Source organism: Scyliorhinus torazame, chromosome 21 (assembly GCF_047496885.1).
Source record: "Scyliorhinus torazame isolate Kashiwa2021f chromosome 21, sScyTor2.1, whole genome shotgun sequence".
NCBI lineage: Eukaryota > Metazoa > Chordata > Chondrichthyes > Carcharhiniformes > Scyliorhinidae > Scyliorhinus > Scyliorhinus torazame.
Window position 1 is genome coordinate 78676413 of NC_092727.1, and position 18170 is coordinate 78694582.

General features: G+C 49.2%; 1 protein-coding gene across 3 annotated transcripts in view; it reads right to left on the reverse strand.

Moving 5' to 3' along the window:
• Window positions 1-18170, reverse strand: part of mrc2 (mannose receptor, C-type 2) — a 603955-nt gene that overhangs the window by 291593 nt on the left and 294192 nt on the right. For all 3 annotated transcript variants that reach the window (XM_072486972.1, XM_072486974.1, XM_072486973.1), the window contains one exon: window positions 12010-12152. In XM_072486972.1, coding sequence (XP_072343073.1) covers window positions 12010-12152 — 143 coding nt within the window. The remainder of the gene's footprint in view (window positions 1-12009; window positions 12153-18170) is intronic.

Sequence of the window (18170 nt, forward strand, 5' to 3'; positions counted from 1 at the left end):
CACTGCGCAGATGCAGACGTCTGAGAACCACACTGCGCAAGTGCAACGATGCATGGAGCGTCAGAACGCCGACATCATGACGTGCTCGAACTGTGGCACCACCCATTTAAAGAAACACTGCCCTGCAAGAGGCAGACGCTGTTTAAACTGCGGGAAGCCAGGCCACTATGCAGCACTGCAGATCTGCACCACCAGTCAGGAGCCAGCGTTCCCAATTCCGATGACTGCGCATCCGGAGTGTGCAACAACGCCTACAGGATTCTGATCTCGGCAGGATCCAGATGATGAATGCCTGGACAACGCCTACCATGTGGGCATTATTACAACATGTGACTTTGCCACACCAGACTCATCACAAGTCCAGTCAATCCTAGCTGTGGATTCCGAGGACGAATGGCGAGCAGCGATGAAGGTCAACCACTGCCCCATCCAGTTCAAGCTGGACACAGATGCCTCTGACAACCTCCTCTCACAGGCAGACTTCAGACGCATTAAGAAGCCCCCACAGTCCTTCCAGCTGCCTGCAAGCTCCTGGATTACAACGGGAATGCCATCACGGCACTGGGACCCTGCCATCTGCACGTATCCAACCGACACACACAAGCACGGTTACGCTTTGAAATTGTTAAGCCGGACAGGGCATCCCTACTAGGTGCGCACGCCTGCAAGCAGCTGAACTTCATTCAAAGGGTTTACACCACGACATCCTCCCATGTGGATCGTCAGGCCGGCATCGACGACATGTTCGCCCAGTATCCAGATGTGTTCAACGGGATGGGCATGCTGCCGTATCGATACAAGATTCTGCTACGACCTGATGCCAAGACAGTGGTCCACGCACCACGACGAGTCCCTGCTCCACTGAGAGAGCGACTGAAGGCACAGCTCAAGGAACTTCAGCAAAAAGGCATCATATCCAAGGTCACCGAACCGACTGACTGGGTCAGCTCGATGGTGTGCGTCAAGAAGCCTTTGGGGGACCTGCGCATCTGCATTGATCCCAAGGATCTCAATAAGAATATCATGCAGGAACACGACCCCATCCCAAAGCGGGAGGAACTCACGAGTGAGATGGCACACGCGCGCTTCTTCACCAAATTGGATGCATCACAGGGATTTTGGCAAATCCAGCTGGCAGAGTCCTGCAGAAGGCCCTGCACCTTCAACACACCTTTTGGCAGAGACTGCTACAATCGCATACCTTTTGGCATCATCTCAGCATCGGAAATATTCCATCGCATCATGGAGCAGATGATGGAAGGCATTGAAGGGGTTCATGTGTATGTGGATGACATCATCATATGGTCCACGACCCCTGAAGAACATGTGTCCCGTCTCCAGAAGGTATTCCGCCGTGTACATGCCAACGGCCTAAAGTTAAACAGGCCCAAATGTTGTTTTGGCACATCGCGCTCAAGTTCCCAGACAACCAGACCTCACAGCATGATATGCGCCCGGACACAGACAAAATCAAGGCCATCGAGGCGATGAAGGTCCCTGAGAACAAAAAGGCGGTGCTGCGCTTCTTGGGCATGGTCAATTTTCTGGGCAAGTTCATTCCAAACATGGCCACACACACCATGGCCCTACGCAACCTGGTGAAAAAGTCAACTGCCTTTGAGTGGAAGGTGACACACCAGACAGAGTGGCTGGAGCTGAAAGCCAAGCTCACCACTGCACCAGTTCTGGCATTCGCAGACCGGGAGACAAAGATATCCACAGATGTGCGTCAGGATGGCATCGGTGCGGTGTTGCTTCAACGAGATGACACATCATCCTGGGCACCAGTAGCCTACGCATCAAGCGCGGTGACGCCCACTAAAACCAGATATGCACAGATTGAGAAGGAGTGCTTGGGTCTTCTCACGAGCATCCTCAAATTTCATGATTATGTCTACGGCCTGCCGACATTCACTGTCGAGACGGACCATAGGCCTCTGGTGCCCATCATCCACAAGGACCTGAACGACATGACGCCTCGGTTGCAGAGAATCCTGCTTAAACTTAGGAGGTTTGACTTCAACTTGGTGTACACACCTGGCAAGGTGCTCATCATCGCTGATACATTGTCCTGCTCCGTCACCTCGCCCAGTGAGCCGCTGGAGATCATCCAGCACATCGATGCACAGCTGCAGCTGTGTGCTAGCACTCTCCCGGCGACAGATGAGGAGATAGTTCTTATCCGTGATGAGACAGCCAAAGACCCCCTCTTGCAGCGCGTCATCCACAACCTCACCAATGGCTGGCAGAAAGGGCAGTGCCCACAATTTTACAATGTGAAAGATGACCTGACGGTGATTGATGGTATCCTCCTCAAGCTGGCCAGGATTGTCATTCCGCTCAGTCTCCAGAGCTTGGTGCTGCGCCAGAGTCATGAGGGACACCTGGGCGTCGAGAAGTGCAGATGCAGAGTCCGGCAAGCTGTCTACTGGCCCAGCATCAGCCAGGACATCACGAACATGGTCCTGAATTGTGCTCCTGTCAGCGGTTCCAACCAGCGCAGAGCAAGGAGACGCTCCAACAGCATGACATAGTGACCTCTCCGTGGTCCAAAGTTGGCATCGACCTCTTTCATGCGAATGGTCGCGACTACGTATTGATCATCGATTATTTCTCGAATTACCCTGAGGTGCTGAAGCTCCCAGACCTCACCTCTCGGACCGTCATCAAAGCCTGTAAGGAGACGTTCTCAAGGCATGGCATCCCAATCACCGTCATGAGCGACAATGGCCCGTGCTTTAGCAGTCGAGAATGGTCCACGTTTGCCAGGTCATACAATTTCCAGCATGTCACCTCCAGTCTGCACTATCCGCAGTCCAATGGAAATATCGCGAAAGGGGTGCACATTGTGAAACAGCTCATCTGCAAGGCCGCGGACTCTGCTTCCGACATATACCTTGCACTGCTCGCGTACAGGGCGACTCCATTGGCCACTGGCATGTCGCCGGCTCAACTCCTGATGAACAGGGACCTGCGGACGACGCTTCCAGCCATACACCTGCCCAACAGGGATCACCTCCCAGTGCTGCAGAAGATACAGCAGCTCAGAGACCGTCAAAAGCAGGGCTATGATACCCATACCACCGATCTGGCTGTGCTATCCCCGGCAGACATGGTCAGGATCAAGATACCGGATGGTGGGTAGTCTGCCACGGCTGTCGTTGTTCAACAGACCACGCCCCACTCTTATGTTGTACGTATGGCTGATGGCTCCATCGTGCAAAGGAATTGACGGGCACTGCGCAAAGTTGCCTGCCCGCAACCACTTTCTCCTCCATTTCCATATGTTGAATTGCCACCTCCTGATATCTTGCATCACGAGGCCACCAGTCAGGCTTCCATTCCGCCTGTCAAGGCGCCATCGTCCCCTCCGCCACCTCTCCGGCGGTCGACCAGGATCAGATGTAAGCCTCAGAGACTGGACTTGTGAACGTTTGTTTTGTTTGCTCTGTTCTGTTGTCCTCCGTCAGTCATGTTAGACAGACTCATTCACATGTAAAGCATTAAAAAAAAGGGGAAATGTCATGATATGCAAGCATGCAGCTAATGAACACATAGAATAGGACACGACCAATGAGCAGTCAGGACACTCAGGGTGGTATCTCACTATAAAAGGGATGAGGCACTCACACCCCGCCTCTTTCCACAGACCAACATCTACAGAGTGAGACAGGGTGTATCCTCAGCATCACACCCCAGCACGTGCCTAGAGCAAGGCTGGTTCAGTTAGACTGAGTTACTACATTTAGATTAGCAGAGAGTCAAACTCATTGAGAACTGTGCTATTAGTTTAATAAAACACATTGAACTCACTTCGAAGTCTGAAGCATCTTTTACTCAAAACTGCATCAAGTGGCAGCTTGTGTTATTCCAAATTACATAACACAACATCGCTGAGTTCATGGGTGATGACGTCAATGCGGAGGCCTGAGACTAAGGTGGAGACCCTGTATAACGAGGCCCACGCTGCCACCCGTGCTGTCTTTGAGCAGTGCATCGACCTGCTGAAAATGCGGTTCCGATGCCTGGACCACTCTGGTAGTGGCCTGTAGTACACCCTCTGCCAGAGGGTCCTGCTTTGGGCTGTTCTGCTGTGCCCTCCACAAACTTCATAGCAGCGGTGCGACATGCTGGAGGAGGAGAAGCAGGGGGAGGAGGAGGGACATGCGGCTTCCTCTGAGGAGGAGGCAGTCCTGGAGGGGCTGAAAGAAGAGCCTGAGGATGGCCTGGAGGATGGAGGACAGGCAGCGGCAAGGGTCCGACATGCCAGGAGGCCCTCATTGTCACCAAATTCTCATAGACTGTGCCTGTCAGCTCAACCCACACCATTTTCCTTCCCCCCCCAATTCTCCCCAATTTCCCTCCCCATTCTCCTCCCCCCCATTCCCCTTCACCCTTCTCCACATTCCCCATCCCCCCATCACACCACACTCTCCCTGGCCACTCTGTTCCACCCTCTAAGGGTCTGTGTAACATCAGTACAAGGTGATAGGCCTGTGTCGGCACTGTCAGCGGTACTGTCAGAGGGTTACTACACAAGACACTCGCTGTGAGGAAAGCTCTGGAGCTCCTCAGTTTCTGACTCCTGTCTCTCTGCCGACAGCTCACTCACACCCATCCTCTGAATGGGGTCTGCATTGGGGGTGTTTTACCTTGGCCAACTGTGCTGGGGGGCAGGGAGTGGGGGGAGCGGAGGGCAACAGGAGGTCCGGGTGCAGGCACGCCCACTGAAGATTAACCTGACAGAGGCTTCACATGTATCAGGTGTTACATGTTTTAATAATGAACATTTTACATTTCCATTCCCCCTCGCGACAGATAGTGACACCACCCCCTAGTGCCAATTCAGTGATCCCCAATCTCTGCTCTGCAGTGCCTCGGCAATGTCCACCTGTGACTGGGACACGTCCCTCGATGGCTGGGACATGATGTCGAGGTCCTCAGCCATGGTCGTAACAGACTGAGCTATGCCTTGGACACCATCACATTTTCCACTGCAGTCGCCACCCTAGCAGTGTTTGCCTTGCTGCCGCGCATTGTCGGCATCATCTCCTGCGCCCAAAGCTTTTGGGACTCCTCCAATCGGCTTTACAGTCACTGGAATGTCACTGACATTCCCTGCTGAATCTCAAGGCCGGGTCCTATAATCTGCATCAGCTCTGGGAGAACATTGTCGAGAGAATTGGCATCTGACCGGGACCCAGCTATGTCCTGGGATCCAGCAGACCTCCGACCGCTGTCTCCTTTGCGTGTTCCTGCCTCCACCAGGTGTGCATCAGCAACTGTATGGTGCTCACCAGATTGTGACCCAGAAGCCTGTCCATTAATGACACCCACCGAGGTGTGTGTCTCTGCACTGGTGCAAGGTGTGGGAGTGATAGCTGTGATGCCTTGATGGATCTTTCCTCCGAGGTGGTGTCTTGGTTCGCGGGGTGGGGAAGGCAGTGGGAGAACCAATGGCTCGGCCTCATCAGATCCTGAGAGATAATGGACATATGGTCAGTGAGAGGAAGGATCATTTTGTCCGACATGAACAGCTCACTTGGGACAAGTCATTTGCGTGAAAGGGCAGTGGATCTTTGCCTCTGTTGCACAGGCCAACCTCAATGTGGGTGATTGCTCTTTCCTCGGACAACCCCGCAATTTCCAGAGTCTGTTGCTCATAGAGGGTGAGGACTTGGATCTCGAGGACTCCACCCCTCGTCTTGGACCTTTCCTGTCTATTACGGGCTATCTTCTCCTGCGGGGTCAAAGATCGCAGGGACAATGGTGAGCTGGAAACTTAATGGGTCAGGGGGATCCATGGCAGGTGGCATGTGTGGGCACTGCACCTGGACATGAAGGGGTTGTGCTGGTGGGTGCCAGAGGAACAAACATGAAGATTAGATGAAGGAATGAGCAAGGTGTCTGCCAACGATTTGCACAGAGGAAGGGTTGGGAATTTGAGGGGTAGCAGGCGGAACTGATGCCTGGAGAGAGGTGCAGGTAATTTGCATTCTTCCTTTATTGGCTGGTGGTCCTCCTTGTCATGCTGCCCACACTGACAGCCGCTGCCATTACTTCCCAAACGGCATTGGTGACCCTGCTGTTGGTACTCTGACACCCTCAGAGGAAAAGGGTGCCCCGTCTCTCATCCAGTATATCAAAGTGCCTGGCCAGGTTGGCATCACCAAAGCAAGGAACAGATGCCATGCTTGTGTGTTGACTGGGAGTGAGTGGTGAGTGAATGTTTAAAAGCAGCTCCCCCTTGTTAGTGGCGAGACGCTGAGGCGCGGGTCTGGCGAATCAGGCAGCAAGGAAGTCAAGTAATGGCGAGAAACTCGTGGGAAGTCATTTTGGCGCTAAGTGCCATTGAATACAGGCCGTGATCTCGCCAATGCGGCCATTGCGAAACACCCCACCAAACACACCCAAAACCGGACTTTGAAATGTTCCCATTGAATCGCGCCCCCGCCATCTGCCCTCTCAGATGACAAGGAAGATTCCGCACTGCTGTTTGAAGAAAGACAAGTGTGTTCTCCAGTATCCTGGCGAATATTGACCCTTCAATCAATATTATTAAAACAGACTATCTGGCCACTTACTTTATTCCTGTGTATAGGAGCTTATGGACAAAAATTGGCTGCCACACTTCCGACATTATTACAGCGACTACACCTCAAAAAATAAATCAGTTTCTACATTCCAGCCAAGAGTTTACCAAAAAAATGATCGAATTATTTGCAGGCTGTAAAATCCCCGATTTCTGAGAATGAGTCGTCGTAAAATCGACAGCCAACCTCAATGTTCAATGATATCAACATATCTCTGCTGAACACATTCATTTCTGAATTGCCAGTCACAGTGTGGCATATTAAGTCAGGTTGGACTGTCTCATTTGTTCACCTCCAACTGCATCAAACATATACAGAATGTCCCTATTGGAGAATTGGATCAGACTTTCTCCATTCTTTTACTTCCTTGTTTTCATTCAATCAATACCAATGAAACAAATTATCTGATCATGCAGTTTAGGAGACCTTGCTATATGCAGATTAGCTGCTGCATTTCCAATTTTACTTTCCTTATTTTATTTTTTCATGCGATATGGAGGTCGTTGGCATGGCCAGCATTTGTTGCCCATCCCTAATTGCCCTTGACCAGGTAAGGATGGCAGATTTCCTTCCACATTAGTGAGCCAGATGAGTTTTGCAACAATCAACAATTGCTTCAAGGTCATTGTTCGCCTTTTAATTTCAGGTATTTTGTTGAATTCAAATTTCACCATCTGCCATGGTGGGATTCGAACCTGAGTCCCCAGAGCATTACCCTGGGTCTCTGGCTCACTAGTCCCAATGACAATGTGAATACACTGATGCCTCCCCCTTTAGGGCGGCACAGTGGAGCAATGGTTAGCATCGCTGCCTTACAGCGGCGAGGACCTGGGTTCGATCCTGACCCCGGGTCACTGTCTGTGAGGAGTTTGCACATTCTCCCCGTGTCTGCACGGGTCTCACCCCCACAACCCAAAAAGATGTGCAGGGTAGGTGGATTGGCCACGTTAAATTGCCCCGTAATTGGAAAAAAATAATTGGGTACACTAAATTTATTTTAAAAAAAACAATGCCTCCCCTTTGGTAGAAGGGAGTTACAGAAGGAAATGTACTGTACACTTCAAAGATCTCAAAAATGATTTGCATCAGCAGCTCATTAACACCTGCCCCCTATTTTGTTTCTATTAAAATAAATTGCACACCCTCAGACTGAAGGGACAATCCTTTAAAACTGAGATGAGGAGGAATTTCTTCAGCCAGAGGGTGGTGAATCTGTGGAAATCTTTGCCGCAGAAGGCTGTGGAGGCCAAGTCACTAAGTGTCTTTAAGACAGAGATAGATAGAAAGGTTCTTGATTAATAAGGTGATCACGGGTTACGGGGAGAAGGCAGGAGAATGGGGATGAGAAATATATCATCCATGATCGAATGGTGGAGCAGATTCGATGGGCCGAATGGCCTTATTCTGCTCCTATATCTTCTGGTCTTATTACTTGTTCAATCTGGCTACATCAGGAGACTGCAAAGGAACGGTGTAGTTGATGGTTTAGCCTTGACAATCTGTTCGAGGACATTCCAGAATTCAGTGATATTGATGTTTGATTTAATGAATCCAGCTACCAATTAAATGGTTTTGTCCTTTGACAAGAAGAACCGCAACTCTGGCTGTGGTTCAATGATTGGAGCCAAATGAGAAATGTTTAAACGACTTGGACTTCTTATTTGAGTGACTCGGCACTGCACACACCTTCTGAAAATTTTGCATCTTTCTTGAGATTCCATCCATACCAACTACCAGACAAAAGAAACACAGTTAAATCATAAAGCAAGTATTCCAGTCCTTAAGCACACGTTATGTGGCCTAATGCAGGGATCAAAGGTTTTTTTTTGTGGAAAAAGTGTGAGATATCTATTGCTTATTGGACATTATTCTGAAATACACTGGCCAAAGAGATACAAAAATGTAACCATTTGCACTGTGGCTCTGTGATTGGAGAATGCTAACAATTGTGCATGGCACAGTGCACAGTGGTTAGCACTGCTGCCTCACAGCGCCAGGAACCCGGGTTTAATTCCGGCCTTGGGTGACTGTGTGGAGTTTGCACGTTCTCCCTGTTTCTGTCTGGGTTTCCTCCGGGTGCTCTGGTTTCCTCCCACAGTCCAAAAAGTGCAGGTTAGGTGGATTGGCCATTTAAAATTACCCTTGAGTGTCGAAAGCTTAAGTAGGAATTGTGGGGAAGTGAACCTAGGTAGGGTGCACTTTCAGAGATTCGGTGCAGACTTAATGGGCCGAATGGCTTCCTTCTGCATGCAGGAGAGACTAGAACCTGATGGCACACCCTAGGATTTTATGATTCTATGAATTCTGAGCACTTATTTCAGTCTCCTGTTATCCTGATTTCAGATCTAACACAGAGACACACATGTTCCATTCTCGGGCGGTTAGGGAAGAGCTGGTATCAGAAACATAGCAGCATGGCTTTGTGAGGGGCAGGTCATGCCTCAAAAGCCTCATTGAAATCTTTGAGGATGTGACGAGACACATTGATGTGGTGGGCATTGGATGTGGTGTATATGGATTTCACTAATGCATTTGATAAAGTTCCCCATGGTAGGCTCATTCAGAAAGTTAGGGGGCATGGGATACAGGGAAATTTGGCTGTCTGGATACAGAATTGGCTGGCCGAAAGAAGACAGCGAGTGGTAGTGGATGGAAAATATTCCGCCTGGAGGTCGGTGACCAGTGGTGTCCCGCAAAGATCTGTTCTGGGAACTCTGCTCTTTGTGTTTTTATAAATGACTTGGATGAGGAAGTGGGAGGGTAAGTTTGCTGATGACACAAAGGTTGGGGGTGTTGTAGATAGTGTTGAGGGTTGTTGCAGGACATTGACAGGATGCAGAGCTGGGCTGAGAAGTGACAGATGGAGTTCAACCTTGATAAACTTGTTAGACCACACTTGGAATATTGTGTCCATTTCTGGTCGCCTCATTATAGGAAGGATGTGGATGCTTTGGAGAGGGTACAGAGGTGATTTACCAGGATGCTGCCTGGACTGGAGGGCATGTCTTATGAAGAAAGGTTGAGGGAGCTAAGGCTTTTCCCACTGGACGAAGAAAGCAGAGAGGTGACTTGACAAGGTGATGGGAGGCATGGATAAAGCGGATAGCCAGAGACTTTTCCCCAGGGTGGGAATGGCTGTCATGAGGGGACATAATTTTAAGGTGATTGGAGGAAGGTACAGGGGAGATGTCAGAGGTAGGTTCTTTACACAGAGAGTGGTGGTTGTGTGGAATGCATTGCCAGCAGAGGTGGTGCAGTCAGAGTCATTAGGGACATTTAAGCGACTCTTAGACAGACACATGGACAGCAGTAAATTGAAGGGGTGTAGGTTAGGTTGATCTTAGATTAGGATAAATGATCGGCACAACATCGTGGGCTGAAGGGCCTGTACTGTGCTGTACTGATCTATGTTCTATAAATAAGGAACTTTCATTTATACAGTGCCATTCAGTGTCAGCATATCCGGAAAGCTCAACAGCCAAAGAAGCACTTGTCAAGTGTAGTCACTCTTGTAATGTACAAATTATAGCTTACATGATACATGGAAAGGTAGTTCTGTGTGTTTGTAAAATATCTGCTGTCCCTAACTCATGTGCCTGGGTAATTATGCTTGAGATGATCATTAAGTCTACATTGAAGATAATGAACTGAAATGTTAATTCATGCCTGGCAACAGAGTGATCCTTCAGTGAAAGCTTGAAGACTGCAGTCTTCCTCACACTCCCAACTAACTGATGGGCTTATAGCAAAGTGAGAGAGAAAAACATAAACGTGCAACACACATCGTAGCTTTAGGACAACCTATAGCATTTCACAACCTCCATAGGTACATTTTTGAGCAATATGAAGGTGCCTGAAGCTGCTGGAGCCGATAAAGGACGTACAACTGAAATTTAGACAGGGACCATGGGAAGGTCACTTTGGGTATGTGGAGGTGAGATAGAGGCTTTGAGGGTCAGATAGGGATTACAGAGGGGTCAAATTGAGATTGTGAGGGCCAGAGAGGAGGGGAGGGGGTGGTGCCGTGGTTTGTCACTGGCCTAGTAATCCAGAGACCCAGGGTAATCCTCTGGGGGCCAGGCTTCAAATCCCACCACAGCAGATGGTGAAAGTTAAAAACTCAATAAAACATCTGGAATTAAGTTTAATGATTACCATAAAAATCCAACTGGTTCACTAATGTCCATTTGGGAAGGAAATCAACCATCCTTATCCAGTCTGGCCTACATGTGACTCCATAGCCACAGCAATATAGTTGACTCTCAACTGTGCCTCAAAGGCAATTAGGGATGGGCTTAGAAGAACTTATAAAATGTTTTTTTTAAAAGATAGTTATTGGATGTGAGTTTAAATACAGCTTGTGAAATTTGTTAAGAGGGTATGGAATTTTGTTGACATATTATTTGGAGTGGTGGAGTCCATTGGTGTGCTGGGATTGGGTCTGTAAAGAGCAGGTTGGGGATATTGCGTATGGGGGTTGATTAGCTCAGTTGGCTGGACGGCTGCAGGTTTGTGATGTGAAGCAATGCCAACAGCGTGAGTTCAATTCCAATACCAGCTGAGGTTATTCACAAAGGCCCCACTTTCTCACCTTGCCCCTCGCCTGAGGTGTGGTGTCCTTTAGGTTAAATCACAACCAGTCAGCTCTCTCTCTAAAAGGGGAGAGCAGTCTATGGTCGACGTTCATGATGAATTTCATTGAGTATACAGGTTATTTACATTATGCATACTGTGTATACAGGTTGTATATACAATGTATACAGGATATACAGGTTCATTTCATTGTGTTTACAGTACATACAGATTTCTTGTGTACAGTCTGTTTGCATTGCATATACAGTGTTTTCAGGCTGTGTATACAGTATATACAGGTTGTTTGCACTGTGTATACAGTCTTTGCATGCAGTATATACAGGTTGCTTGTATTGTGTATGCAATGTATACAGGCTGTTTGCATTGTGTATACAGTCTATACAGGCTGTGCGTACAGTATATGCAGATTGTTTGCATTGTGTATACAGTATATACAGGCTGTTTGCATTGTGTATATAGTACATGCATTGTGTAAACAGTGTATACAGGCTGTCTATACAGTGAATGTAGGTTGTTTGCAGTGCGTGTCTTGTACAGGCTGTGTATACAGTGTATGCAGGTTGTTTGCGTTGTGTATACAGGCTTTTTGAATTGTGTATACAATGTATACAGGCTGTGTATATAGTATATCAAATTGTTTGTGTATACAGTGAGTTTGGTGGGCAATATCTGCTTTCTACAGGTCAGAACCCATCTTCTCATCACAGCTTCAAGGAGAGCATATTTGAAAGAGATGAAATCTGCAAATGCCAAGGTTCTGCCCACCCTCTGACCCCCACCCCTCTCCGAAAAAGTAATATTTAATCTGGATTTGTTGACTCACCCAAATATCTCATTGACCAGTTTCTCTGTAAACTTCTCCTCTTCGAAGCTGCTGATGCTGAGCAAATTAGCTCCTTGCTCGTGGCAGAACATGTGCGCCTGCACCCAGTTCTTCTTAGCGTAGATGGTGTTGAAGTGAAACACCTGGTCAGAAAAGGGAGATAAAAGCGAGACAAAGTGTGAATGCAGCAGCAGCAGAACCTGAACAACCCAAATATGAAACGGTCACAACTTCTGGACATCAGAAACGTCACAGCAAATGGTGACACAGCGACACAGATTACATCAGGTTTACAGCTCAGAAACAAGGCAATTGGATCAACTGGTTACGTTCCACATAAACCTCCTCCCAATCTTCTTCATCTAACCCTATCATCATTACCTTCTGTTCCGTTCGCCCTCCATCTAGCTTCACTGTCAAGGTTAGGAATGTTAGGACAGTTCTCCTTGAACAGAAAAGGCCAAGTTGTGAGCTAATAATTTCCAAGTTGATGAGAGGTTTATACAGAGAAAAATTACACCCTCTTTGGCAATAGAGGTAATCAATTCAAAATCATTGTAAAAAGGTGTGGAGGGGAAACAAGGAGAACCTTCTCCACTCAGAGTTGTCCAGATCTGGAACTCATGACCTGAAAGAGTGATGGAATCTGATTCCATAAATGAAGATAAAAGGGAGTTGAGCATCACCTTGAGGAACTTTCAGGGTGAAGGACAAAAAGCTGGGATATAATAATAATCTTTATTATTGTCACAAGTAGGCTTATATTAACACTGCAATGAAGTTACTGTGAAAATTCCCTCATCGCCTGGTTCGAGTACACAGAGGGAGAATTCAGAATGGCCAATTCACCTAACAAACACGTCTTTTGGAATTTGTGGGAGGAAACCCGAGCACCCGGAGGAAACCAACGCAGACGGGGAGAATGTGCAGGCTCCGCACAGACAGTGACCCAACGGGAATCAAACTAGGGACTCTGGCGCTGTGAAGCAACAGTGCTAACCACTGTGCTACTAACTACTCTTTCATAGAGCCAGCAGAGGCAAGATGGGCTGAATGGCCTTCCTCTGTGCTGTAAGTTTCTGTGATTCTTAACGGTATTGATGCTACTCGCTTCAATTAGCCTTTGCGGGAGTGAGTTCCACATTCCAACCACTCTCTGGGTAAAGCGATTTCTGTGAAATTCCTGTGGATTTATTGGTGACTGCCATGTATTTATGATGACTAGGGGGGGGTCAGGAAACATTTTCCTGACCCCCCTACCCTACCAAACCTTTTCATAAGGCCTGAATTTCCAGAATGGCGAACGTTGAGCGCCAGACAGCCTTAGAGTCGATGCATAACTCATCTCCAACAACTCTTATAAGCCCGCTGCCATTTCACATTCAATTGGGCCAGGGTTCAGAAAACCCCAAAGTTTATCATGGAGTTCACCCTGACCTACAACTGTTAATGTATTTTGGTTACGATGAGCACAAGGGCCTGCCTTTCGGGTGTTATTAAACACAGGTCTTAAGCACTTTCAATCAAAAACAAGCTTTATTCTACAAATTTAGTTAACATTTTTATAAACACACACAGTAAGCATTTTTTATCAACTACCAACATAAATACCCCATACAGCTGCAGTAATGTACGTATCACCCTTAATATATTCTCCCCCCCCCCCCTTAAGCTGTTCCAATTTAGTAACAAGATCTCATAAACCAGAAATCCCTTTTCAAAGGTGTGGCCCAGTACACAGGACCTGGTATGGAAGCTCTTATTTCCTTTCCAAAAAGAGCAGGTTTGAATTCCTTCCAGAAAGCAATTATTTCTTTTCAAGTTATCAAGCAGTCTGGAAACAGCTTTTAAAATGCAAATAGAGAGAACCCTTCTTTTCAACCTGTGCAGAACCAACCACTTCAAACTCAAAAACAAAAGTAAAAACCCAGAGCCACAGCCCAGCCCCACCCACACAATTACATCACCGAAGCCATGTTATAAGACAAAAACATTTCTTAAAGGGACACTTCCATGACAGCAGGACTAAGATTGGTCAATAACTCTCCAGCATCTCCAGGCAAGACAATGCAATGGCCAGAAGCACTACTGCAGTGCTGTGCCTGAGCCCAGGTCCCAGGACGGCACTCGGTGAACAACGGGGGTTCGGGGGGAAGGGATGCCCTGGGAGGTTGAGGAGGGGGATTGGGGGGGAGGGGGCGGGGACAATCTTGATGTCGGGTGGGTGGGAAGCTCAGGGGGGGGGGGAGGGGGTAATTGAAGGGGCCTTTAGATTGAGGCACCCCCCCATGGCATACCTTCCTGCCTGAGATGGAGATTTGTAGTTTTTACAGCTTCCTAACCTGTACCGACTGGCACCCGCCAGCTTACAAATTGAAGCTGGGCAAGAAATGGCCCTTAAATGGCCATGAAGACATTACTTAAGGGCCTCAATAGGGGCAAAGAAGGGCTTCCCCACCCCCCTATGCCCTGTCCGTCTAACTGTGAAATTGCTTCTGGGTCGGGGTGGACGGGGCCCTAGAGGGAACACGTCCATGCAGTTTAATGCTCCCACACCCCGCCCACCTTGGAACCTGCTTGGGGGGGGCGTGTTGGGGGTACAATTCTGCCAATAATCTTTAAAAGCTCCACGTGGAGTACTTTTTAAAATAATCTTTATTGTCACAAGTAGGCTTACATTAACATTGCAATGAAGTTATGGTGAAAAGTCCCTAGTCGCCACATTCCGGTGCCTGTTTGGGTACACTGAGGGAGAATTCAGAATGTCCGAATTACCTAACAGCACGTCTTTCGGGACTTGCGGGAGGAAACCGGAGCACCCGGAGGAAACCCACGTAGACACGAGGAGAACGTGAAGACTCCGCACAGTGACCCAAGCCGGGGATCGAACCCTGGACCGTGGTGCTGTGAAGCAAAAGTGCTAACCACTGTGCTTCATGGTAGTGTTGCAGTTATATCACTGGACTGGAAATCTCTAGGGCTGGAATAAGGTCCGGGGACATGAGCTCAAATCCCATCCTGGCAACTGGTGGGGCAGGGTATTGGTGCAGTTTAGAGGTTTTCACTTGTGGCAGTGGTGGAACAGGCCAGGTTGGGGAGGTGGACTCTGACAGTTGTTGAACGAGGAGGTTCTGTGAGGAGCTGAGCTAGTTCAGTAACACCTCCTCCCTCGTGGCCTCTGAGGTTTCCGATTTCTCCGACTGTATCCTTCAAAAGGAGCAGCATGAAACATCCCTTTCAAACATGACTGGCTGGCTTTTCTTGTTAACGATTCTGATATCTTTGAAGTTCAGTTCTATCCAGATCAGTCTGGACCACAGTCTCGGCTCTACTGAGTGCTGGGACCTGCTGTTGCTCTTGACCTCTTTAACACATTTCTTCCTGGCTGATATTTTTGCAGCGCGAGGTAAAGAATCAAGATATTTTCAAACGACCGTTTTAGTTTCTTTCCATCAAGCAACTCCAGAAACATGCCTTTCCACATCTCTGGCAAAGGGAAAGCTGCTGGTTTCTCCGATGCAAACTGATTCTTCCTGCTCCATGGGTTGGCCTGGGCTCAGGAAAGGACAACAAGCACATCGCTTGAACTGTCTCTTCAGATGGGCATTAAATAAATTGTGCCTTTTTAAAAAAAAATGTTTGACACTTTTGCATATTACAGTGAGTCCTTGTTTAATGTTGCCCTGTTTAACTGTTATGTTTTAGTGATGGTAAGTGAATGGGGCCTGTAATCACACTGAGCATCACTGAATTGACCCCCACCAGGATGACCCGATTAATCTCCCTGTGGGGCTCATTGCTCCCACGCTGAGGGGTGGAGGTCTAACAGCGGGACTCGTTACAACCCACCAATAAAAGCTGGCCTGGAAGGGGACCGGCATCTCTGGATGGTCTCAGTTGGACCGAGATGTAACCCCCCCTGCCGCTTTGCGGCTTTGCTTTGGCTTGTTGAATAAACTTCTCTGTTTGAATCCTTTTCGGGACTCCTGTGATTGTAATAATCACAAATTTTTTTTTTTTTTAAATTTAGCGAAGCCAATTCTTTTTTTTTCCAATTAAGGGGCAATTTAGCGTGGCCAATTCACCTACCCATCTTTTTGGATTATGGAGGTGAGACACACGCAGACACTGGGAGAAAGTGCAAACTCCACACAGACAGTGACCGGGCTGGGATCGAACCTGGGTCCTCGTGCTAACCACTGTGCCACCTTACACAATTTGTTTTGACATTGTTTCTTACGTGACCTGATTGACTCCTTTTGCAGTGGCATCTCCCCTCCCCAATCTCAGAGCCCGAGTGAACGGCCTCATCCTGCCCGACTCAGCACGCGGCAAGGCCATTAAATCTCACAAGATCTGCGACGCTCGGGACGCCTCATGAGAACTAACAAGGTCTCGTGAGATGCCGCGATATCGATCTCGCCCTCACTGAGCGGGATTCAGATTTGCATAAGTGAGCAGTTAGCCTCGTTTAATATGTGTGCGCCGGAGTCTCCCAAGGCCCGGAATCAAATGCCCGCGCCTCAGAGACCTCACCATGGCACTGTTTAGTACTGGTCCACACAAACGTGGACCAGGCGTAATGGCACCTGGTGCCTGGGTGGCACTGCCAGGGAGTTAGGCTGGCAATGCCAATGTGCCCGGGTGGCAGGTTGCCTGTGGCAGGGATTGATCCTGCATGTGCCTTACCCTTAATGAGGTGGCATGAGGGGCGGGGACTCGAGGACCCTAAAATGTAAGTTTGGGAAGTTGATAATGTGGGGTTGAGAGATCAGGGCAGCATTTAAAAATAGCATTTAGAACTTAAGATAAATGCAGTTCCCAACAGAGGCCAAAAAAAGAGTCCCGTTTAATAGTAGAGTCATTCTCAACGCTGCATGTGCCAAGAAACACCCCGCTAAACATGCCCAATCAGGACTCTTTTTCTCCTCAGAGTTGTAGCCCCCTCCATTCTGGCCGACCCTCTCAGCAAACCTCCCGCTTCTTTTCTCACTCTCTCGCCATCTGGCAGTGGGATTGACGATGCGTGGTTCACTGGCAGTGGGATTGACGATGCGTGGTTCACTGGCAGTGGGATTGACGATGCGCGGTTCGCTGGCAGCGGGATTGGCTGCGCGTGGTTCACTGGCAGTGGGATTGACGATGCGCGGTTCACTGGCAGTGGGATTGACGATGCGTGGTTCACTGGCAGTGGGATTGACGATGCGCGGTTCACTGGCAGTGGGATTGACGATGCGTGGTTCGCTGGCAGCGGGATTGACGATGCGTGGTTCACTGGCAGTGGGATTGACGATGCGCGGTTCACTGGCAGTGGGATTGACGATGCGTGGTTCACTGGCAGTGGGATTGACGATGCGCGGTTCGCTGGCAGCGGGATTGGCTGCGCGTGGTTCACTGGCAGCGGGATTGACGATGCGCGGTTCGCTGGCAGCGGGATTGGCTGCGCGTGGTTCACTGGCAGTGGGATTGACGATGCGCGGTTCGCTGGCAGCGGGATTGGCTGCGCGTGGTTCACTGGCAGTGGGATTGACGATGCGTGGTTCACTGGCAGCGGGATTGACGCTGCGCGGTTCGCTGGCAGTGGGATTGACGATGCGCGGTTCGCTGGCAGTGGGATTGACGATGCGCGGTTCACTGGCAGCGGGATTGACGATACGCGGTTCACTGGCAGTGGGATTGACGGTGCGCGGTTCGCTGGCAGCGGGATTGACGATGCGCGGTTCACTGGCAGTGGGATTGACGATGCGCGGTTCGCTGGCAGTGGGATTGACGGTGCGCGGTTCACTGGCAGTGGGATTGACGGTGCGCGGTTCGCTGGCAGCGGGATTGACGATGCGTGGTTCGCTGGCAGTGGGATTGACGATGCGCGGTTCGCTGGCAGCGGGATTGACGATGCGCGGTTCACTGGCAGTGGGATTGACGATGCGCGGTTCGCTGGCAGTGGGATTGACGATGCGCGGTTCGCTGGCAGTGGGATTGACGATGCGCGGTTCACTGGCAGCGGGATTGACGATGCGCGGTTCACTGGCAGTGGGATTGACGGTGCGCGGTTCGCTGGCAGCGGGATTGACGATGCGCGGTTCACTGGCAGCGGGATTGACGATGCGCGGTTCGCTGGCAGTGGGATTGACGGTGCGCGGTTCACTGGCAGTGGGATTGAC